General features: G+C 35.0%; 1 protein-coding gene across 3 annotated transcripts in view; it reads right to left on the bottom strand.

The window, feature by feature from the left end:
• Positions 1–4,363: 4,363 nt before the first annotated feature.
• ZNF33B (zinc finger protein 33B) overlaps positions 4,364–25,054 on the bottom strand; it is a 35,052-nt gene continuing 14,361 nt past the window's right edge. For 2 of the 3 annotated variants that reach the window (XM_033130583.1, XM_033130585.1), the window contains one exon: positions 4,364–6,828. In XM_033130583.1, the coding sequence (XP_032986474.1) occupies positions 4,742–6,828 (2,087 nt within the window). In that variant the 3' untranslated portion in view covers positions 4,364–4,741. The remainder of the gene's footprint in view (positions 6,829–25,054) is intronic. The other variant, XM_033130584.1, reaches the window with a different exon arrangement.

Genomic DNA, 25,054 nt, shown 5'->3' with positions numbered 1-25,054 from the left:
CTATGAGTAAAATGACTGATAGACAGAAGCATGAAATTGCAATCCTTGTTCAGAATAGAGTATTATACACTTAAATATGACATAAAAGTTAAAGAAGGTAAAAACATTTTAAAAACGAGACAACAGCTACTGCACTTTGGAAATGAACTCACAGTATAAAAAGGGATGATTTCTGACAATAAAAACGTAAAAGGGAAATGGGCTAAGGTCTGAATTTGCACAGATGAAAGGAGATAAGATGCAATCAGAAAAGATGATTATACACATGAAAATTTCTTTTACACAAACCTAATGGTAACCACACAAAAAACTTTAAAACTGAGACACATAACATAAAAGAGGAAACAGAAAAAAAATCATAAAATGCCACCAAATTAAAAGACAGAAACACAAGAAAAAAGAAACAATGGACACACAGAGCTACCAGAAAACAAAAAATAAAATGGCTATAAAAAATCCTCACGTCAATAATCATCCTAAATGTAAATGAACTAAACTCACCAATAAAAAGCATAGAGTAGTATGTTGGATCTACAAACAAAACCCAACTATATTCTGCCTTCAGGAGGCGTATCTCAGCTGCAAAGACAAACATACTCATAGACTCAAAATGACGGGGTACAAAATAACTCCAAGCAAATGGCATTCAAAGAAAGGCGGGTGTATCCACACTTATATCTGACAAAATAGATTTTGTAAAAAGGTACTAACAAAGACTGATATTTTATATTGACAAAGGGAACTATATATCCAGAAGACATAACACTTATCAATATAGGTCTGAAGAATAAGTTTGCAAACTTGCCACCGTGCGCTTACACTGGCAGCACTACACAAACAGCTCGGTAAGGTGTCATAACCTTGGTAGATCAGCGTCTCACAACTGTGTTTGTGTTGACGTGTCTTGCTGAGTGGCATTCATTATTGTTGTTGCGTGGTTTTGTGTGCCCTCATGAGAATGTATGAGCTTGAATTAGAGCAACGAGCATACATTCAATTTCTTTTTAAACTTGGCAAAAGTGGAAGTGAAATGTTAGTCCAAGTTTATGGGGATAATGCCATGAAGAAAATGGCAGTGTACAAATGGATTAAACCTTTTTCTGAGGGGAGAGAACATTGGCTCTACCACCACCACACAGACACACACACACTCGAATGACCATTAGTGATTATATTAATAAAGTGCAGAAACATATGACTGACAAAAACTTTCATACAGAAACCAGATGTTATAAAAAAGATAAAAAGAGGTAAAGAATTTAAGTTAATTCCAAAAAAAGATAATAAGGCTTAGAAAAGCAAAAAGGCATAACTGAAAATACACTTTAGTGGTTTTCAATATGACTTCTGAGAATGCATTTCCCCCTCATCATGGGAAAACTGCTACGGGATGATGTGAGTTTTCAATTTTATAAATATACAAGAAAGCACACTGCTATATGCAGGTAATGCTGTTTATTTAATATTTTATTTTTCAGGGTAGTTTTAAGGTTACAAAAAATTGACAAGATAGTACAAAGTTCCTATATGTCCCTTTACCTCTAACCCTCTCCACAGTTTCCCTTATTGCATTAGGTGGTCCATTTGGTATAACTGATGAGCCAATACTGATACATTATTACTAAAGTCCATAGTGTTTACTCTATTTTACATGCTGAGTCCTGACAAATGAATGGCACGTATCCACCTCTGTAGTAACCTACAGAATAGCTTCACTGTCTTAAAAATACTCTGTAATCCACCTATGCATCCCTCACGCCCTCTCTCTCAGCCCTGGCAATCATTGACCTTTTAACTGTCCCATAGTTTTGCCTTTATCAGAATGCATTATCATTGGAATCATACTGTATAAAGCCTCTTCGGATGGGCTTCTTTCATTTAGCAATATGCATCTAAGCTTCCTCCATGTCTTTTGTTACTTCATAGCTCATTTCTTTTGTATCACCCACCCACGAATCACTTCCTATAACCTTGCTATAATCGCTTACTAGCGTCAGGTTTTGTCATTGATTCTTTGAAATTTTCCATGTAGACAATTATGTTATCTGTGAACACAGTTTTATCTTTTCCTTCCAAATCTGTGTACCTGTAATTTCCTTTACTTGTCTTCCTGCATTATCTAGGACTTCCAAAGGATGTTGAAAAAGAGTGGTGAGAGAGGACCTCCTTGCCTTGCTCATTATCTTACTGGGGCAGCATCTAGTTTCTTACCATTAAGCATAATGTTAGCTGTAGGTTTTTTGTAGGTGTTCTTTACTATGTTAAGGAAGTCCCCTGTAGTCCTAGTTTTTTATCATGAATGGGCGTTAAGATTTTGTGAAATGCTTTACCGCATCTATTAATATGATTATATGGCATTTCTTCTTTAGCTTGTTGATGTGTTACATTAACTATCGAATGTTGGCCCAGCCTTGCCATACCTGGAATAAATCCCACCTGGTCATGGTGTACTAACATTTTGTTCAATTTACTAACATTTTGTTCATGATTTCTACTACGTCTATGTTCATGAGAGATATTGGTCTGTAGCTTTCTTTTAATGTCTTTGCCTGGTTTTGTTAATAGGGTGATGCTGGAAGTATTCCCTCTGCTTTTTCTTTCTGGAAGAGATTGTAGCAAATTGTTATCATTTCATCCTTAAATGTTTGGTAGAATTTACCAGTGAGCCCACCTGGGCCTGATAATGTCTGAGTTGGAAGATAAAGTATTGATTGAATTTGTTTAATAGATTGTCTGTCTATTCAGATTTATCCTTCTGTGAGTTCTGGCAGATTGTGTCTTTCAAGGAATTGGTCCATTTCATCTCGGTTATCAAATCTGTGGGCATAGAGTGGTCCACATAATCCTTTACAATCCTTTTGATGTCCAGGGGATTAGTAGTTAAGGCACCTCTTTTATTACTGATATTAGCAATTTGTGTCTTCTCTTTCTCAGTTAGTCTGGCTAGAAATTTATCAATTTTATTGACTTTTTCAAAGAACCAGCTTTCAGTTTTATTGATTTTCTTGATCGGTTGTTCTCAATTGCACTGATTTTGACTTTAATCATTATTTCTTTTGTTTTGCCTAATTTAGATTTAATTTGCTCTTCTTTCTCTAGTTTCCTAAAATGGACGCTTAGACTGTGTAATCTAAGATCACTAGATTGTGTAATCTTAGATTACTTGTGTAACCTAATTATGTAACTTAATCACGTGATTGACTATACCACCTTTACACTGTCAATAAAAGTCCCGTTCTAGCTCTACTGTGGTCCTGCTCCAACCTCAACCCTCCTTCTCATATAGTCAAAAGTCTCTAAGGGCCCAGACATCTCTCTGGGTACATCAGACCCCTGAATTTACAGTCTAACTTACACCTTTGAGTATTATCTAATCTGTCTGTGTCTTCTTTCCTGGGCCCTGTCATGGAGGTCAGCTACTTGTATGGATAAAATTTAGACTGAAGGCTAGAGTATTCACATACGTACACTCAAGGCACATCATGGCTTGGGATGAACCATGGGTGAGAAGAGAAAGGAGGCAAAGAGAATAGGGCCTAGACCTCTCATGCACAGAACACTTTATTATTCTGTTATTTTTATTTACAATTTTTAAGGGGTTGACATTAACTTTGTGGTCCTCCTTTTAAACTGTTCCTCCAGGTTCTACACATGTGGGGGATGTTGCAGAACTACTACTATTACTACTACTAAACTAGAAATATTCCTATTTCCTAGTCACAATTATATTGTCCCATTATGCATATGAAACACAGTTTATATAACATACCACTTATACACACATGAGGCCTGTGAACTTAAGGGATGCTTCACGTATGTATTTAATGCTATGGACTGATTATTCAATTTATCTCTTCTTTTAGAAAGCTTCATATTCAAATGGTTGCCAGGATTAGGGTTGCAGAAAGGGTATGATTATTAACACAAGGGAACTTCTCGTGGTAAAATCCTGATTTCTTTGTAAACCTGATGAAATACAAATTACAGATTCCTTTTTGATTGTGTAACCTAACTGTGCTGATGGTTATTCAAATCTACAAGTGATAAAATTTCATGTAATTACACCCACAAACAGAATGCATGTAAAATCTGCTGAAATCTGAATATGATCAGTGTCTAACGCAGTAGAAGGGTACCATCAATTTCTTGTACTTGAGAATACATTACAGTTAAGTTTGATATAATCATTAGAGGAAGCCTGGTGAAGGGCACATGAGAATTCTATGTACTATCATTACAACTTCTTGTGATTCTACTTCCTTGTTTTGCTCTTCTTTTGTTGTTTTAAAGCTTTACATTACACAATATACATCCATAAGTTACAATTTGTTACATTTCTTAAAGAAAATTACGGCATCAAAACCAAAATACAACTTTTGATGTTACATTATTTCTAAAGGAAATTTTCCAACTATGTCTCAGGTAGATTTCTCTTCAGTATAAATTCTGACATAACCTATTTTGTATTTTTGCTGAAAACTTTCACAAAATCAAAAATATCTGTAAGGTTTTATACCAATATTAGTTACCTGACATTCAATGGAATGTTACTTCTTAACAAAACTGTCCAATATTTGTTGCAGATTACGGGTTTGCCCCGTATAATTACTTTGGAGTAAAATAAGGACAGTTTATGGATGGTTACTGAACATTCAGGATGTCAAGAGAGCTTGCTCCACTGTGTGAATTCTTTGACGTGCAATAGGTGCTGAATTTTGGCTCTACAGTTCTAATATTCACTTCAATCACAAGATTTTTCTCCTGTGTGCGTTCTCTGATGTACAATGAGGTTTGACTTCTGAGAGAAGGTTTTTCTACATGTGTTACATTCATAGGGCTTCTCCCCTGTGTGTGATCTCTGATGTTTGGCAAGGTCTGATTTACGGTAAAAAATTTTCCCACATTCATTACACTGACAAGATTTCTCTCCTGTGTGAGCCCTGTGATGCACTGTGAGGGAGGATTTGTGACTGAAGGATTTCCCGCATTCAGTACATTCATAGGGCTTCTCCCCTGTATGTTTTCTCTGATGTAAAATAAGTCCTGACTTCACACAGAAAGACTTTCCACATTCATTACATTTATAGGGCTTTTCTTCTGTATGAGTTCTCTGGTGTACAATGAGAGCGGACTTATGACAGAAAGCCTTTCCACATTCACTACATTCATATGGTTTCTCTCCTATGTGAATTCTCTTGTGCTGAGTGAGTTGTGACTTCTGGCAGAAGGTTTTCCCGCATTCACTGCATTCATAAGGTTTCTCTCCTGTATGTGTTCTATTATGTTTAGTGAGGTATGATTTGTTGTAGAAGATTTTTCCACATTCCTGACATTCATAGGGTTTCTCCCCTGTATGTGTTCTATAATGTTGAGAGAGGGTGGACTTATGGCTGAAGAATTTTCCACATTCAGGGCATGCAAAGGGTTTCTCCCCTGTGTGAGTTCGCTGATGTACTGTGAGGTCAGACTTCAAGCAGAAGGTTTTCCCACATTTGTAACATTCATAAGGTTTCAACCCTGTATGAATTATCTGATGTCTGGTAAGTACAGACTTGTGGTAGAAAGTTTTGCCACATGTATTACATTCATAGGGTTTATCCCCTATATGAGTTCTTTGATGTTGTGTAAGATGTGACTTCTGACAGAAAGATTTCCCACACTCAGGACATTCAAAGGGTTTCTCACCTGTATGAATTCTCTGATGTACTGTAAGGTGTGAATTTATGCAGAAGCACTTCCCACATTCATGACATTCATAGGGTTTCAGTCCTGTGTGTGTTCTCTGATGTTTAGTGAGGTCTGACTTCTGGTAAAAAGTTTTCCCACATGCGTTACACCGATAGGGTTTCTCCCCTGTGTGTGTTCTCTGGTGTAATGTGAGGGCTGACTTATGGCTGAAGGCTTTCTCACATTCACTGCATTCATAGGGTTTCTCCCCTGTGTGTGATCTCTGATGTTTAGTGAGGTTTGACATCTCCCAAAATGTTTTCTCACATTCACTACACTGAAAGTGTTTCTCTCCTGTATGTATCCTCTGATGTCGAGTGAGGTGTGACTTGTCCCAGAAAGCTTTCCCACATTCATTACATTCAAAGTGTTTCTCTCCTTTATGAGATTTCTGAAGTTGTGAGAAATATAACTTCCTCCTGATATTATTCCCACTTCCATTACATTCACAGTGTTTCATATGTGCCCCATGATGCTTCAAAAGGGTAGAATTCACACATAAGGATTTCCCACAAATACTAAATTCACAGTGATTTTCCTTTGAGGGAGTTATCTGATGGAACGAGAAGGAGGAGTTCTCACAAGATGTTCTCTCATATTCATTATATTCACAGTCATTGCCTTCTGTGATCTCTCTCTTGTGTGTATTAAATATTGCCTTTTCAAGGAAGGCTTCTTGATGTACATTACAATCAAAGTTTTGCTCTAAAGTTTGAATCTTCTCATGTTGAATAGGGTCCTCATTATGATCGCAAGTTTTCCCATTTTTTAAAAATTCACTTTTCTCTCTAATATGAGTTTTCTTATGTACAGTACTGAGTAGTAATTTTCCACTGACATTAAATTCATCAGTCTTTTTTCCTAAATAGCTTTTCTTACTGATAATCAATTCTGAAATATACTTGAAACTCATTCCACAGGAGTCACACTGACAGAGTATTTTTCTGGAAGGAAAAAATTTTGTCTCCAAATTAAATGGTTTTCCTATTACATTACCTCGCTCTTTAGTCAGCATTTTGTTATTCATGTATACAACTTCCCACACATGTTGAGACTGGTTTTTTTGGTTCCTCTGTTCCATGTAATCAGTTTTCCAGACTTCTGGAAATAAGAAAAATTAATGTTACTATATAAGTATCAACACATTTCTCATGGAACATGACCTGTATACAAATGCCCCATGTTATAGCTGACTTTGATATCTTTTCCAGTCTCCAGGGATGAAAACAATTGTAAGTATTTATTTTTTGTTCTATTTCTTGGATTTTAGGTGAAGAAAGAAAAACAAAAACAAAAAGCCTAGCATAGTGGAAAAAGGGAGAGAAAACTGGCTAATAGAACACATACATTTGGTTTCTCATGTCTGAATAATAATAGCAACTGCTTACATCTGAAATCTCCCCATGTATCCTCCAAAAAACTTATGAAAATCAATATAAGGAGAGCAATAAATTACCTATAGTAACCCATTACTTTAGCATAAGTAAGAGATACACAATACTAACTATAAATCACCATTAAGGAAATAAATATTCAAACATAGAAGCAACTGACATAGAGTCCACATCTATGGAAAAATTCAGCTCAAGACTGCGGGAACTACATGTAAAAGAAGAGACAGAGAACTCAGAAATAATTAAATACAAATAAAATTATTCCCAGAAAGGAAAAGTTCCACTGTGGGCAGGAAAATACTGAGATGATGTTTCAGTTCTCATAGACAAGCTCTGACGAGTAGGAAATCCAAAAAACGGCCCTTGTAGTTGATGGGTACTAAGGAGGTATGGGCTGATCAAAGTGAAGAGTAAAAGTGTAAAACCAACAAAATTATCTTAGAAAATAGTATTAAATTACAAGGAGATTGTTATGGCCTGAACTGAGTCCCCTCCAAATTCAAATGTTGAAGTTCTAACCCCCAATGTGACAGTATTTGAAGACAGGGCCTTTAAGGAGGTAATTAAGGTCAAAGGAGATCGTAGTGTGGAGCGCTAATCCAAAAGGAATGGTGCCCTTATTAGAAGAGGAAAAGACACCAGAGCTTGTCTGCTCTCCATATGAGTACAGACAAATGGTCATGTGTAGACACAGAAAGAAGGAGCTGTCTGCAGGCCGAGGAGAAAAGCCTCACCAGAAACCAACCCTACTGGCACCTTCATTTTGGACTTCTAGTCTCTAGCACTGTGTAAAGTGAACTGTGAGAAAATAAACTTCTGTTGTTTAAGCCAGCCAGTCTGTGGTATTTTGGTATAGCAGCCCAAGCAGACTAACAGTGAACCCAGAGAAAACAGATACGACTGAAATTTTAATAAATGAGATAAAAAGATGCGGGAAAGAACAAAAAATCAACAACAACAGACTTAAGAGAGAAGAAATTGGATCAGAAAGTTCTGGATAAAGAAAGTAGCCTGCAAAAAAAATTAAATAAATATTAAAAAATAAAAGTGTATGTTATGTATGTATGTATGTATGCAACATGTTAAATTCAAAGACTCAAATATATTGGACATAAGAACGGGAAAAGATACACAGTGGTAGAATTATTCAACAGGCTGCAGTGCTATGTATCAGATGAAATAGATTTCAAAGCCAAGAATACTGACAGTGAAAGATTTTTTCATATTGATAAATTTACGAAGAGGACTTAATCCTAGACTGCATATAATTTGATGTTACCTTTCTTATTGATCTCACCTGGCAATCTTTGACTTTTAAATGGGGTACTTAGATCACTTACATTTTCTGTGATTATCAATATGATTACATCTTTATTAGCGTATGTGCAAGTCATATTACATGACTTTACATATAGTATAAGAATCTTACAATATTATACTTTCACTTCTCCTGCCCTTAAGGCTGTAACTGTCATGTATTTTACTTAGATGTTACAAACCTCACAATACATTTGTTATTATTTTTGTTAAAGTAAATATTTTTTATAGGGACTTAAATGAAAAGAAATGTCTTATACACACATCCATGTAGTCATCATTTCCTGTCTTCATTCTTTGGGGTAAATGTAGATTTTCATCAGATATCAAAACATTTCTTCTAAAGAACATCTGCTGGTAATAAAATCCTTCACCTTTTATACATCTGAAAACGTCCTTATTTTTCTACTGTTTCTGACAGCTACTTTTGCTGAGTATAGATTTCTATGTTGATATTTTTGCTTTCCAAACTCTAAAATTAATGCTCCACTACATTCTCTCTTGCCTCATTTAAGGAGAAATCTGCTTTCATCTGTATGTTTTGTCACTGTCTGCTTTTAAGATTTCTTCTTTAACAGTGGTTTAGAGCTTTTTTTGGTGTAGTTTTCTTCATGCTTATCATGCTTGGGGTTTGTTGAGCATCTTGGATTGGTGGGTTCTCACTACATTTGGAAGTTTTAATCATTAATTCTCTAAATATTGTTTTCTGTTCCCTGTTCCCTTTTGTTCAGGAATTCCAAAAATACATGTTAGGCTACTGTCGCGTCCATCGCAACACGGGCAGTGAGGGTGCGAGAAGGAGCGGCTTTGAGTTAAGTTTTCAAGAAAGAAAGAAACAGAGACTTAATGCAGTTAAATCTCAGAAGGCCAGGGGTCTCCAGTCATGAAAGACTGGAGCCCAGAATCAAGCCGTCTGGTGGCTTTTATTTGTAAGCATACAAGGGAGTCTTATTGTTTCTGACACAGTCTGTGAGACTCATCCATCATATTACAGAAACAACTCAAACCAATTATGTTGGTCTCCAAACAGCCAAAGCAAAAATTCCTATGATGACTGAGGTGAGGTATGTGACTCCCTAAAGGACATATATCACATGTCGAGACTGTTTTATAGAGCTGAGCAGAGAGAGCTTGATCTTATCGCTCTAAAGACTTTTCTCATAATTAGGTGAGGGGGGAAAAACTAGAGTCAGCAGTGATTTTTCCCAGGCAGGAGGAAGGGGGAGGTAAGGCCCTTTCCCAGATCTTTCTAAGGCAGCTCATCGGGAGTTTCCACGGGGTTCCGCTTGGCTTGAGTTGTCCCCCACCCCACAATCTTACGGGGAATCTTAAGGGGAATCTTACTCGTCATTGGCTGCAAACCCTCTTTTGGAGACTAGAGAGACATGAGGTGTAAAACACTGAGATAAATAACGTCCCAAAAAGGCACAGTCTCACAGACTTTTCTTTCCACAAAGAAAGACATGGGGGGACAGTCTGCTAGGCTGCTGTGTGACAACAGGCTACATGAAGTTATCTTGGAGCTCACAGGTGCTCTTTTTTTCTGAAACCCTGTATCTCTCTGCTTCATTTTGTATGGCTTCCATTATTATGTGTCCACTTCATTAATCTTTTCTTCTGCAATGTCTAATCTTCCATTAATTCCTAGCCTAAATTATTTTTCATCTCAAACCTTATAGTTTTCGTTTCTAGAAATTCAATTTCAATCTCTTTTTATACTGAATATTCATTTGGGTTGTTGTTGCATCTTCCACGTTTCCATTTAAGTTTTAAAACACATGGAATCCCATTATACTAACTTTTAATTAATCTGTTGGCTAATTCTAACATCTAGGTCAATTCTGAGTCCATTCTGATTTATTCATTAGTCTCCTCAACAAGGCCCAGGTTTTCTCAATTGTCTGTATATCTGATAATTTTTCAATAGATGGAAGCATTTGTAAATTTTACTTTATTAGATGCTGGGTAGTTTTGGATTCCTATTAAGTAATTTTGTGCTCTGTTCTACAATGCATTAAGTCACTTGGGAACAGTTTGATACTGTTGGGTCTTACTTTTATGACTTGTTAGGCAAATTTGGTGCAGTATTCAATCATAAGGTGCATTATTCCTCACGACTGAGGCAAGACTTTTTTGAGTATACTACTCAATACTCTGTGAATGATGAGTTTTCCACTCTGGCTGGGCGAAACATTCCTTTTGCAGGCCCTGTATGAGTGCTGTCCACTGTTCCAATTATTTTCAAAAGTTCTTTAATTTCCTCACATACATGCGCTGATCAATACTCTGTTCAGTACTCAAAGAGGACCAATAAAGCTCTCCAGACTTTTGTCTCTGTGCAGTTATCTCCTATCTGGTCCTCCTGTCCTGTGAACTATAAGCAGCCTTCTTCTCTCTGGACTGTCAGGTCCATATCCTCAATTTAGTTGAGAGTGTAGGGCTCTACCAGGGTTCACTGCTTTAGTCAGGCTATTATTACACGTCTCAAGTGCTGTGTTTTCTGGCTCTAAGAAATTTCTGTCCTTTATTGGCTGATGACTACAGTCTTGAAATTCATTGTTTCACATAATTTTTTCTGATGGCTTTGGTTGTTTTAGACACAATAATAATCCAGTCCCTTATTATTCGATCTTGGCCGGGTGTGGAAGGCTATTTTTTAATAGAAACTGAAGTGTAATTTTATGTTTAAATCTAATAATAAAAAAGTGAGGCTTATATTTTGTATGTCTTTGCTCTGTACCTTTTATTTTATAAAGGTATTTGTTGATATTTTTTAAATATTTAAAACAATGACATGTTAAATATTTTAAAACAAAAACACCATGTTCCTCATCACAGTTTGAGATATAAAAGTGTATCTCAAAGGAATAAGGCATAAAAGTAGATCAAAGGGAATGTATACTCATATGTTCAACTATATAAGATAATAGTTTTCTAAAGTGGTTTGGCCACAGCATTATATTAAAATATCCATTTCTTTGCATTGTAAACAATATTTGGTTTTGTTACACTCCTTAATTCTTTTCATTTAAATAGGTATATGGTGGTTTTTAACTCTAGTCTTATTATGTATTTCTCTATTACCAATGAAGCTTTGTATCCCTGTCTTTTCACCATTTTTAACACTTGAGCTGTATTTTTTGTATTAATTTATAAGAGACCAATATTCATCACATTTTTTTAGTATTTACTAAGAGGAAAACATTGTTCTAGAAAGTAGAGATACAGCAGTAAAGAAACCAGGCAAAATCCCTGCTTTCATGGTGTTTACATTCCAAGGGAGACAGTAACAATAAGTGTAAGAACTATATTTCATAGTTTAAGTTCAATTTAGAAAACTCTCCCATCTTTTGCCAGTGATTTGCAGTACTGGATCTATCCAGAGATCAAGTTCCCATGTATAGAAAGGTCATCTTCTGGGCTTTCCCTGAACCAAACCAAGACCTAATTACCACAGGTTTACTATATATCTCAATCATGTTCTGGATTCTAACTATTAAGGGGTAATATCACTTCTCGAAAACAAAAGTGAACACAACAAACAATCTTGTACAAATTCTAATTACATTTACTTTGATCTATATGTGAAATTAGGTAGGCATTTATGTTATTGGCCCTTCCAATGAATCAATAAGATACATCTATTGATAGATATAAAACTTTAAGTTTTTCAGTGAAGTTTTGTATTTTCTATATAAAGGTACTGTTTATATCAACCTATCAGAAACATTCAGAGAGAAATACACACATTTCCTACTAATCATAACGCACAATTATCACTTTGAGAGAAGTAGAACACTGTTCCAGCTCCCAGCTCTAGGGCAATGATGTAGAGCTTCTACCTAGAAAATTATCAAGAAAAATCACTTCGTAAGTATATGGGTAAGTTCAAGGTCACCCTTGGAACCAATGGCATTTCAGTGACAAGGAATTAAGAAGAGGCTAGTAATTCCATGAAAGCAAAAAGCTAAACCACACACCCACTAAAAGTACACCAGAAGGAACAATGGAAAGAGACAAATAAAAAGAGTTATCCCAAGCTATTAGATTTGTCCCTATCTACCAGAACATTCATGAAAATATACACACAGACACAGATTTTCTTCAGTAATGATTTCTTTACATTATGTATTCTAGGAAATGATTTCCAAAATAGCAGCATGAAGGGCAACCTTACAGACTATCCTCTGAACATGGCTTAAATTTAACTGAACCAATCTATAGAGCAAATATATGGCCAAGATATTGTTGAAAACAATAAAGCAATCAGTCAACAATTAGTAGAGGTCAAAAGCAGGGTGTGATACCAACAGAAGCAGACAAGTTAACACAGAGTCAGAGAAAGAGACTGTGTTAGTCAGGTTCTCCAGAGGAACAGAACCAATTAGTTAGATAGATTGATTTTATATGTGTGTGTGTGTGTGTGTGTGTGTGTGTGTGTGTGTGTGTGTGTTTATACGTAGAGAGAAAGACAGACAGAGACAAAAACAAAGAAAGGCAGAGAGAGAGAGACTGATTTATTAAAGAAATTGACTTATGTAGTTATGGAGGTCAAGAAGCCCCACAATCTGCCATCTACAAGTTGGAGAACCAGGAGAGCCAGTTGTATTACATAGTTCAGTATAAGTCAAAAGGTCTGAGAACTAAGGGGTTGCTGTTCCAAGTACCAAAGTCCCAAGCCCAAGAACCAGGAGCTCCAATGTCTGAGAACAGGATAAAATGGATATCCCAGTTCAAGAAGAAAGAGAGAATTTGCCCTCTTTCACCTTTTTGTTCTATTAGGGCCCTAATGGGGTAAATCTCTTTACTCAGTCTACTGAATCAAGTGCTAATATCTTTCAGAAACATCCTAAGACACATCGAGAAATAATGTTTTACCATAGGCATCACTTAGGCCAGTCAAGGTAACACATAAAATTAACCATTACATAGACATTCAAAGAGCACCCTGTTAATATCATTGTCACTCTAGGGACTGTGTGCATGGCTAAGGCAGAACTCTGACAGTAACATCACAGATAACACACTTGTGGGGGGGAAATGACTTCATTCAAATAGTCCATCCCAGTCACTAAACCAATAAATAAGCAAACAAAACTAACAATCAGTGCTGGCAAGAAAGAAGAGTCCAGAGTAGGTAGAAAATATTATCTAACGTGTCCATTTTCAACAAAAAATTACAAGACATACAAAGAAACAAGAAATTTTTACATATACAGGAAAAACAGCAGGCAATAGAAACTGCCCTTTGGAGGGTCCAGACATTGGACTTAGCAGGCCTCAAAAAAGCTACTGTAAATATGTACAAAAGGAAACCATGCTTAAGGAAGTAAAGGGAGTATGATATTCTCATCACACAGAGAATATCAATAAAGAGAAAAGAAAAATTAAAATTTTAGATTTGAAAATTAAAATAACTGCAATGGAAATTCATTAGAAGGGCTCAGGAGCAGAGTGAAGTTTATAGAATGATTTACCAAACTGAAAATAGATCAATACACATCGTGCCACCTAAAGAACAGAGAGAAATAATAATGAAGAAAATTGAACAAAGCCTCAAACAAATAGACACCATTAAATGCACCAACATATTAATAATGGGAGTGCCAGAAGGAGAGGACAAAGAGCAAGGAGTACAAAAACAGTCAAAAATGATGGTGAAAATCTCGTAAATAAGATGAAAGATATTAATCTGCAAATTCAAGAAGATAAATAAACTCCAAATGAGATAAACCCAGAGAACTACACCAAAATGCATCACAGTAAAACTATTAAAAAACAAAGAGGAAACTTCTTAAGCATGAAGAGAAATATAAGTCTCATATACAAGAGAACTCCAACTCCAGTAAGATTAACACCTGACTTACCATCAGAAACAATAGAGTCCAGGAGGTAAAATAATATACTCTGTGGGGAAAACAAAAACTGTCAACCAAGATATCAGAACTATTTTTCCAAAACTAAAGGTGAAATAAATCCATACATTAAAAAACTAAAAGAAACCAAAAAACCCAAGACTCCACTACTACGAGACCAACCTTAAAGGAAATAAAAGAAATTCTTCAGACTGAAAGCAAGATTGCACAAAATGTGAAAATCCAAACACATGCTGTCTACAAAAAACATTTTTGATTCAAAGACACAAACAGAATGAAAATTTTAAAAATAGAAAGCGATACATCACATACTCAGCATCCATAAGAAATCTGGAATGATTTTATTACTATAAGCCAAAATACACTTTACACACACACACACACACACACACACACACACAACTTGATATAAAGAGGGATATTTTGTGCAATACAAATACAAAAATCATAGGGAATGCTATGAACAACTATTAGGTAACTGAGGAAATGGAAAATTTTCTAGAATAACAAAAACTACAGAAACTGACTTGAGAAAGAATAGAAAAATCTGAAAAAAAAACCTGTTAACAAGCAAAAACAATGAACTAGTTTTAAAACTTCCCATTAAAAAAGCCCAGGTCCAGATGGCTTCACTGATTAATTTTACCAAGTATTTTTTAAAAGAATTAATACCAATTATTTAGAAACTCCCCCCACCAAAAGAACACTTCCCAGCTCATTTTATAAGTCCAATATTACCCGGGTACCAAAATCAGACATGAGAAAACTGAAGATCAATCTCTAAGAAAACTAAGATAAACATTATATGACTATACACCACAAATCCTCAAAAACATATTAGCAAATTTTATTCAATAATGTATAAAAATATTATACTCCATGACCAAGTGGAATTTATCCCAATAATGCAAGTTTAGTTTATCATTTGAAAATCAATTAATAGTTCATATGAATAGAAAAAGGACAATACAATAACCATCTCAATACATGCAGGAAAATTACTCAACAAAATCTAACACCCTTATTTACAAAAAATATCAAAAAACTAGAAATAGAAGTAAACTCCATCAATCTGATAAAAGGCATCCATGAAAAGCCCATTGCAAACAACATGGTAAATGGTGAAAGATGGAATATCTTTCCCCTAAGATCACAAACAGGACAAGAATGTCCTTTAACCACTTATACAGGAAATACTAGCTAAGAAAAGAAAAATTCAAATGGAAAAAACAGTTAAACTACTTGCTGTTGACATGATCTTATATACATGGAACTTAAAGAATCCACTCAAACACTATTAAAACTAAAAAAGAGTTCAACAAGATTACAGGGTACAAGAACAATACATAAAAATTAACTATATTTCCATATACTAACAATGAACAATAAATGAATTTAAGAAACTAATTCCACTTACAATAGCAGCAAAAGAATAAAATAGTTATGAGTAATTTTAACCACGTAATTTCAGATCTTATAGTCTGAAAACTACAGAACAATGCTGAAAGAAATTAAAGATGACCTAATTAAATGGAAACATCCAGCACATGCTCAGGAATCAGAAGACTTTATTGTTAACATGGCAATAATTGCCAAACTGATACAAAAACTCAACACAATCCCTAACTAAATCCCAGCTGCCTTTTTTGCAGAAACGAACAAGCTGATCCAAATATTCATGTGAAAATTCAAGAAACTGAAAATGCTCAAAACAACCATGAAAAAGAGGTAGAAGTTGGAAAACTCAGACTTCTCAATTTCAAAATTTGCTACAAAGCTGCAGTAATCAAGACAATGTGGTACTGGTATAAGTACAAATGTATGGATCTACAGAATAGAATTGAGAGTCCAGAAATAAATACTAATAAATACGTTCAGTTCATTTTCAGTAAGGAAGCCAAGATGATTCAATGGTGAAAAAAATAGCTTTTCAACAAATGATGCAGAGGCAACTGACATCTACATGGATAACAATGAAAAACCTCTTCCTCACACCATAGACAAAAATGGGTCATAGACCTAAATGTCAGAGCTATTTACTTTAAAAAATATATAGGGGTAAATCTCCATGTCCTTGGGATAGACACCACCCTTATAGATACAATACCAAAAACAAAATCAACTGTGCTTCATGAAACAATAAAAAAAAACTCTCTTACTGCAGAGCACAGAGCCAAGATAGTGAAATAATAAGCCACAAATGGGAGAAAACATCTGCAAATTATATACCTAATTAGAGATTGGTATATAGAATATTTAAAGAACTCTTACAACTCAACAGTAAAGACATAAGTAAAATAATGACAAAGCAATTGTTTTATGTTAAGCTTGTATCCTGCAACCTTGCTATATTTATTATTAGTTCCAGAAATTTCCACTTCTTTAGGATTTTCTACTTAAATAATCATGCCACTGTGAAAAAGTTTAATTTCTTCCTTTGCTATCTGTATACCTTTCATTTTCCTATCTTGCTGCATTACTTAGGATTTCAGGTAAGATCTTAAATGAGTAGTGAAACAAGGCATCCTTGCCTTGCTCCTGATATGAAGGAGAAAGCATCCAGTTTCTCGCTATTAAATATGTTAACCAAATGTAGGGTTTTTTTTTTAAATAAATATTTTTTATCAAGTTGAGAAAGTCCCCCTCTATTTCTAGTTTGCTGATGTTTTTTTTTTTTTTTAAATCATGAAAGGGCATTGGATTTTGTCAAATGCTTCTTCTACATAATTTTTATGATCATATTTTTCTCTATATACTATAGCCTATTGATGGGGTGGATTATGTCAATTAATTTTTGAATATTAAACCAGCCTCATATGCTTGTAATGAATCCTAATTGGTCTTGATATGTAATCCTTTTTATACAGTATTGGATTCTATTTGGGTTTTTGCATTTATGTTCATGAGAGATACTGGTTTATAGTTTTTATTTCTTATGTCACCTCCACTTTTTGAGATTAGGGAAGTAATGGCCTTAAAGAAAGAATATGAAAGATTCTCTCTATACACAGAACATCCTAAGGAATCTATAAGAAAGCTACTATAACTAATATACAAGTTCAGAAAAATTGCAGGGTACAAAATCAATACTCCCAAATCAGTTGTTTTTCTATACGCCTGCAATGAACAATCTGAAAGGAAATGAAAAAAGCAATACTATGTGTAATAGTATTTTATTTAGCCTATGGTAGATGACACTGACTGAGTTTTCTTTGTTGAACCATACCTGGAATATATCCCACTTGGTCATGGCGTATAATTCTTTTTATACATTGCTTATTTTTATTTGCTAGCATTTTGTTAATGATTTTTGCTAAATTTATGGGCAATATAGACCTGTAGTTTTATTATTTTTTGTACTTTCTTTCTATGATCTTGGTATCAGAATAATAAACTTGTTAAGAAGCATTCCCTCCCCTTCTATTTTTTGGAAGACATTTTGTACAATCATTGTTAATTCTTTAAATGTTGGTAGAAGTCTCCACTGATGACATTTCAGATTTCTTTCTTTTTTATTTGGTGCTTTTTATTTAAAATTTAATTTTTTTATTTCAAATTATCTATGCCTCTTCTATGACAATCTATGGGCCATTCAAATTAGCTATATCATCTTGATTGAGGTTTGGTAGTTTGGGGTTTCTGAAGAATTGACCCATTTTTTTTCTAAACTGTCAAATTATGAGCCTAACTGTTCAAAGCATTTTGCTTATCCTATTCATGGATGCAGGAGTGATACCCTGTTTCTTTTCTGACATTAGTGATTTGTCTTATCTTTTATTTTTGTCCATATTGCTAGAGGTTTATTAATTTTACTGATTTTTGTCAAAGAATCAGATTTGTGTTTCATTAGTTTTCTCTATTCTTTTCCTATTTTCAACCTCATTGATTTCTCCTTATAATTTTCTTCCTTCTACTTGCTGTGGATTTACTTTGCTCTTTTCCAGTTTCTTGAGGTGGAAAGTTAATTACGGATTTGAGACCTTTTATCTTATCTAATGTTAGCATTTAGTATTATAAATCTCCCTATTAGATTTAGCTGTCTCCCACATATGTTAATATGGTGTTTTCATTTTCATTGAGTTCCATGCATTTTGTTTTTAAATTTTGAGCCTTCTTCGTTGATCCATGCATTATTTATAAGTATTCTGTTTAATTTGCCTTGGTTACTGATTCATAGTTTCACTTCATTATGGTCAGAGAACATATTCAGCAAAATTTCAATTCTCTTAAATTTAATGAGGGCATGTTTTGTTTCTGAATGTTCCATGAGTACTTAAGAATGTGTATCCTGCTGCTTTTGGGTAATGTTCATAAATGTTGCTTCAATCCTGTTCATTGATGGTGCTGTTCAGTTTTTCTGTACCTACTGCTGATTTAATGTTTAGCAGTTTTACCAACTGTTGAGAATGAAGTGGTGAATTCTCCAAATATAACTGAGGATTTACTTCCCCTTTCAGTTCAATCAGTTTTCTTTTGTGTACTTTGAGTTTCTGTTGTTTGGTGGGGTCACATTTTAGATCACTGTATTTCTGTTGAAATATTCCTCTTTCTGTCTAATTATTTTCTTTGCTTTAGAGAGTACTTTATCTGATATTAATGGGGCTATTCTTTGCCTTTGTGTTGACTGATGTTTGCATGGTATATCTTTTTCTATTCTTTTATCAATCAATGTTGTATTTGAAGTGAGACTCTTATGAGTAACATATTTTTGAATCATGTTTTTGGTTTTATCCATTCTGCCAATCTGTATTTTAATTGGTATACTTAGATCATTTACACTTAGGGTAAACATTCTTATGCTAGGCTTAATTAAGTCTGGCTATTATTTGTTTTCTCAGTTTCTCATTCAACTGTTCTTCATTTCTTATTTTCCTATTGGTTACATGAACACATCCATTTATTTACACTGTTTCTAAGTGTATCATTTTGTATAGTTTTTAGTGGTTCTTCTAGATAATAAAACGCCACGTGTGTAACTTATCACAGACTTCTAATACTAACATTTAACCACTCAAGCAAAATGTAAAACTTTAATTCCACTTAAATTCTCCCTACTTAAAAATATAATTGCATTCAGTATTTCCTCTACATACAGAGGATCAAATCACATATTATAACTTTTCTCCAATCATCAAACATGATTTCGGAAACTCATGAGAAGGGAACTCCATTATATGAGGTCTGACAAGTTCAAGAACTCATCCTAGAAAAAGTGCCACATACCTCACTGCTGAATATCACTACAGTCACCTTTGAAGTACTCCCCTTGGGAAGGTATACACCGATGCCAGCGCCTAGTTCCCACTTCAAAGCAATTTCGAAACTTTTCCTGGAATGGCCATCAGAGCTGTTGTCATATTAACTTTGATGTCCTGAATGTCATCAAAATGTCTTCCTTTTAATATTTCCTTTATCTTCAGGGGAAGAAAGAAGACACTAGGGCCCAGTTCAGGTGAGTAGGGAGGGTGTTCCGATACTCATTTGTTTACTGGCTAAAAACTCCCTCACAGACAGTGCCGTGTGAGCTGGTGCATTGTCGTGATGCAGGAGCTCCTTCAGGACCATTTTTGCACACACCTTTCTCATGCCAAGATTTTCAGTTAAGATTTTCCTGTTTCTCTATTGATGTTTACTTGGTCTGCTATGATTCTCACATTCAGCTGACGATTTTGACGCATAATCCCACAAAGTTTTGCAATGTTTTCATCAGTTACTGTCCGCCCTGACCTCTCTTCATCAGTGACTCTTTCTCTCCCCTCAGAAAAAGGTTTAACCCATTTGTACACTGCCGTTTTCTTCATGGCATTAACCCCATAAACTTGGACTAACATGTCCCTGATTTCACTTCCACTTTTGCCAAGTTTAGCAAGAAACTGAATGTTCATTACTCTAATTCAAGCTCAAATATTCTCACCAGGGCACACAAAAACACGCAACAACAATAATGAACGCCACTCAGCAAAACAGAGCCACACATCGACACAAACACAGCTGTGAGACACTGATATACCAAGGTTATGAAACCTTACCGAGCTGTTTGTACAGTGCTGCCAACGTAAGTGCATGGTGGCAAGTTTGTGAACTTAACTGTCAGATCTCATATTTAGTCCTGTTTTTGCCACTTTCAATGTTCTTTCTTTTCTGAAGTTCTAAGCTTTCTTGTATTAGTTCCTATTAGAAAATTTCCTCTAGCCATTTTTTAAAGATAGGTTTGCTACTAACATTTTCTTTTAGTTTTCCTTTGTATAACACTATCTTTAGTTTTCCTTCTTTACTGAATATATTTTCACAAGAAAAAGAATTTTTAATAGTTCTTTTCTTTCAGTAGTTGAAAAAATGTGCTATTTCCTCCTAGCCTGTATGATCTGAGGTAAATCCACTGTCATTCCCAAAGGTAATGTTTCTTTCTAATGGCTACTTTCAAGATTTTTTAGTGTTTTCAGAAATTTAATTATGATGTGCCTTTAACATGGATATCTTTGGATTTACCTTCTTTGGAGTTCTCTCAGATTCCTGAGTGAGTAGATTTATGTCTTTTGCCAAATTTGAGAAATTCTCAACCACTATTTCTTTAAATACTTTACGCACCACTCTCCCGTCTCTTCTGTTACTCTGATGATATAAATGTTAGTTCTTTTTTTACTGCCCCACGTTCTAAATGGAGAGATAATCCAACCTCTTCTCATTACCTCCATGCCTTCCAATCTTGTCTAGGTGATCATAATCATTCACAAGGAAAACTACAACAGTCCCCTAATGAGCGCTCTATGCCCTGTACTCTTCCTTATATTTTCTCAATACAGGTAAAAAAGATCTTACACAAATATAAATCAGATGTTACTCATTTGCCAAAATCCACCAATAAATTAAGAACAAAATCAAATTCCTTAACAAGGCTTACGATACACTCGTCTCTTGGATCATAGCTACCTGACCTCATCTCCTGCCCCCCCTCCTGTCAATCTGAAAAACACGAAGTACATTCCTGCCCATGGGCTTAACAGTTGCTATTACCGCTGCTGAAAAAAGGCAGAATCCTCATGGTTCATGCAATCATTTCATTCAAATTTTTGCTCTAATGGTGATCTCCTGAAGGTTTTCCCTGACTATTCTTTTTAAAGCAGGACACACAATCAATTTAACTCTGTTTTAATTTCTTTGATAGTTTTTTAACTATCACAGGACATTTAATATACATAAATATCTGTTTATGTGTTTAGTGCTTTTTTAAAATTATATTTGATATACAACATTGTGTAAATTTAAGGTACATATGTTAAATTAAAATATTTATATATTATGATTGCCATTATACAAATAATTAGCACCTCTATCTCATTACATAATTATCATTTGTTTTTAGTGATTGGAATAATTAAGTTCTAGTCTCTTAGCAAGTTTAATGATTATACTATCCTTGTCTATATTCACTACATATATTGAAAAATAGAGACACAGATCTCAAGGGCTTGTTTACTACTCATTGCAAGTTCACACCCTTAAACAACTGCCCTGTCCTACACACACTGTCACCTGCTAACCACCATTTTGCTCTGTTTTTACAAATTTGGCTTTTTCAGATTCCACATATAAGTGCTACCATATAGTACTTATCTTCCTCGTCAGCCTAGGAGTTAACCCCACCTACTCACAAGCCAAAAGCAATTAAAACTCAACTTTAACAGGACAATATACACAACACAAGGATCACCTTTGGAGCACACGCACAGGGAGATGGTGCAAGTCAAATATAAAGGTCACATACTACATAAGATGACCCAGCAAAAACCAAGAACTCTAGAGGATCTACCTAATATGTCGAAGCAAACACAGAGAGTCAGCCAGAATGGGAAAACAAAGAAACATGTCCCAAACAAAAGAACAGAAGAAACCTCCAGAATTGGAACAAAATGAAACAGATTCTGAACCTATCAGATAGAGTTCAGAACACTGATGATAAGAATGTTTAATGTTAGTGACGACATAAAAAAGGATAGAGAACTCATAATGAACAACCAGTTAGAACTAAAATACAATAACTGAAATAAAGAACACACTTGAAGGAATTACCAACAGGTTAGATGAAGCAGAGGATCGAACCAGCGACTTAGAAGACAAGTTAGCAGCGATCACCAAACGGAGCAACAAAAAGAAAAAAGAATAAAAAACAGTGAAGATGGTTTAAGAGACCTCTGGGATAACATCAAGCGCAACAACATGCACATCGTAGGAATAGCAGAAGGTGAAGAGAGGGAGAAAGGGATCGAGAACATATTTGAAGTAATAATGACCGAAAACTTCCCTAACCTGGTGAAGGAAACCGACATACAACCCCAGGAAGTGCAGAGAGTTCCAACCAGAATAACCTCAAACAGGTCCACACCAAGACATATTATAGTTAAAATGGCAAAGGTTAAAGACAAAGAGAGAATCCTAAAAGCAGCAAGAGAAAGACAGAGGGTTACATACAAGGGAACTCCCATAAGACTATCAAATGACTTTTCTACAGAAACATTGAAGGCCAGGAGGCAGTGGCAGGAGGTATTCAAAGTGATGGAAAACAAAGGCCTACAACCTAGATTGCTTTACCCAGCAAGGCTATCATTTAAAATTGAAGAGAGATAAAGAGCTTCCCAGAAAAGAATAAGCTAAAGGAATTTATTACCACCAAGCCAGCATTGCAGGAAATATTAAAAGGGCTTCTGTAAGCAGAAGAAAAATGAAAACAATCCAACTACAAACAAAAAAATGGCAATAACTATGTACCTATCAATAATCACTTTAAATGTAAATGGATTAAATGCTCCAATCAAAAGACATAGGGTGGTTGAGTCGATAACAAAGCAAGACCCTTGCATATGCTGTATACAAGAGACTCACCACAGATCAAAAGACACACACAGGCTGAAAGTGAAGGGTTGGAGTAAGATATTTCATGCAAATGGCAATGAGAAAAACGCTGGAGTTGCAATACTTGTATCTGACAAAATAGACTTTAAAATGAAGAATATATTAAAAGACAAAGATGGGCACTATTTAATAATAAAGGGATCGATCCGACAAGAGGACATAACCCTAGTAAACATCTATGCACCCAACATAGGAGCACCTAAATATATAAAACAGATATTGACTGACATAAAGACAGAGATCAACAGTAACACTATCATAGTAGGGGACTTCAACACACCTCTGACAACAAAAGACAGGTCTTCCAGACAGAAAATCGATATGGAAACAATGGCCTTAAGTGACACATTGGACCAGTTGGATTTAATCAATATTTTCAGAGTAATTGATATTCCCCAAAGCTGCAGAATACACGTTCTTCTCAAGCACACATGGAACATTTTCCAAGATAGACCACATGTTAGTCCACAAAACAAGTCTTGATAAATTTAAGAAAATTGAAATCATACCAATTGTCTTCTCTGACCACAGTGCTATGAAATTAGAAATCAACTACAGGAAAAAAACTGGAAGATACACAAATACATGGAGGCTGAATAACCTGTTACTAAATAATGAATGGGTGAACAATGAGATCAAGGAAGAAACCAAAAGATATCTCAAGACAAGCGAAAGCAGTCCTAAGAGGGAAATTCATAGCAATGCAGGCTTACCTAAAGAAACAACAAAAATCACTAATCAACAGTTTACCTTTACACTTAAGAGATCTGGAAAAAGAACAGCAAAATAAGCCCAAAGGGAGTAAAAGGAAGGAGAGATAATAAAGATCAGAGTGGAAATAAATGAAATAGAGACCAAAAAAACAATACAAAAGATGAATGAATCCAATAACTCATTTTTAGACAAGATAAACAAAATCGCAAACCTTTAGTCAGACTCATCAAAAAAAAGAGAGGACCCAAATAAATAAAGTCATAAACGAAAGAGGAGAAGTGACCACAGACACCACAGAAATAAAAATTTTTTAACAAATTACTATGAGCAACTATATGCCAACAAAGTAGACAATCTGGAAGAAATGGACAATTTTCTAGAAGTATACAACCTTCAAGGCTAACTCAAGAAGAAACGGAAAACCTGAATAGACTGATTACCACCTGGGAAATTGAATGAGTAATCAACAAGCTCCCAACAAATAAAAGTGTGGACCAGATGGCTTTACAGGTAAATTTTGCAAAACATTCAAAAAAGAATTACCACCTATTTTCCTCAAACTATTCCAAAAAAATCCAAAAGGAGAGAAGACTCCCAAACACTTTTTATGATGTCACTATCACCCTGATCCCAAAATCAGACAAAAATATTATACAAAAAAAAAAACAAACTACAGGCCGATATCCCTAATGAACATAGATGCAAAAATCCTCAACAAAATATTAGTGAACAGAATTCAGCAATACATTAAAAAGATCATACACCATGATCAAGTGGGATTCATTCCTGGTACGCAAGGGTGGTTCAACATCTGTAAATCAATTAATGTGATACCCCACATTAACAAAATGAAAAATAAAAGTCATATCATATCAATAGATGCAGAAAAAGCATTTGACAAAATCTAGCAGCCATTTATGATAAAAATTCTTAAGAAAGTGGGGATGGAGGGACCATATCTCAACATAATAAAGGCCATACATGATAAACCCACAGCTATCATCATACTCAATGGGGAAAAGCTAAAACCATTCCCCCTAAGATCAGGAAGAAGGCAAGGTAGCCCACTATCTCCACTTCTATTCAACATAGTGCTGGAAGTTCTAGCCACAGCAA

Source organism: Rhinolophus ferrumequinum, chromosome 16, assembly GCF_004115265.2.
Source record: "Rhinolophus ferrumequinum isolate MPI-CBG mRhiFer1 chromosome 16, mRhiFer1_v1.p, whole genome shotgun sequence".
In the NCBI taxonomy this organism is placed as follows: domain Eukaryota; kingdom Metazoa; phylum Chordata; class Mammalia; order Chiroptera; family Rhinolophidae; genus Rhinolophus; species Rhinolophus ferrumequinum.
Note: the sequence above shows the minus strand (reverse complement) of the source record. Positions and strands in the feature narration are given on the sequence as shown.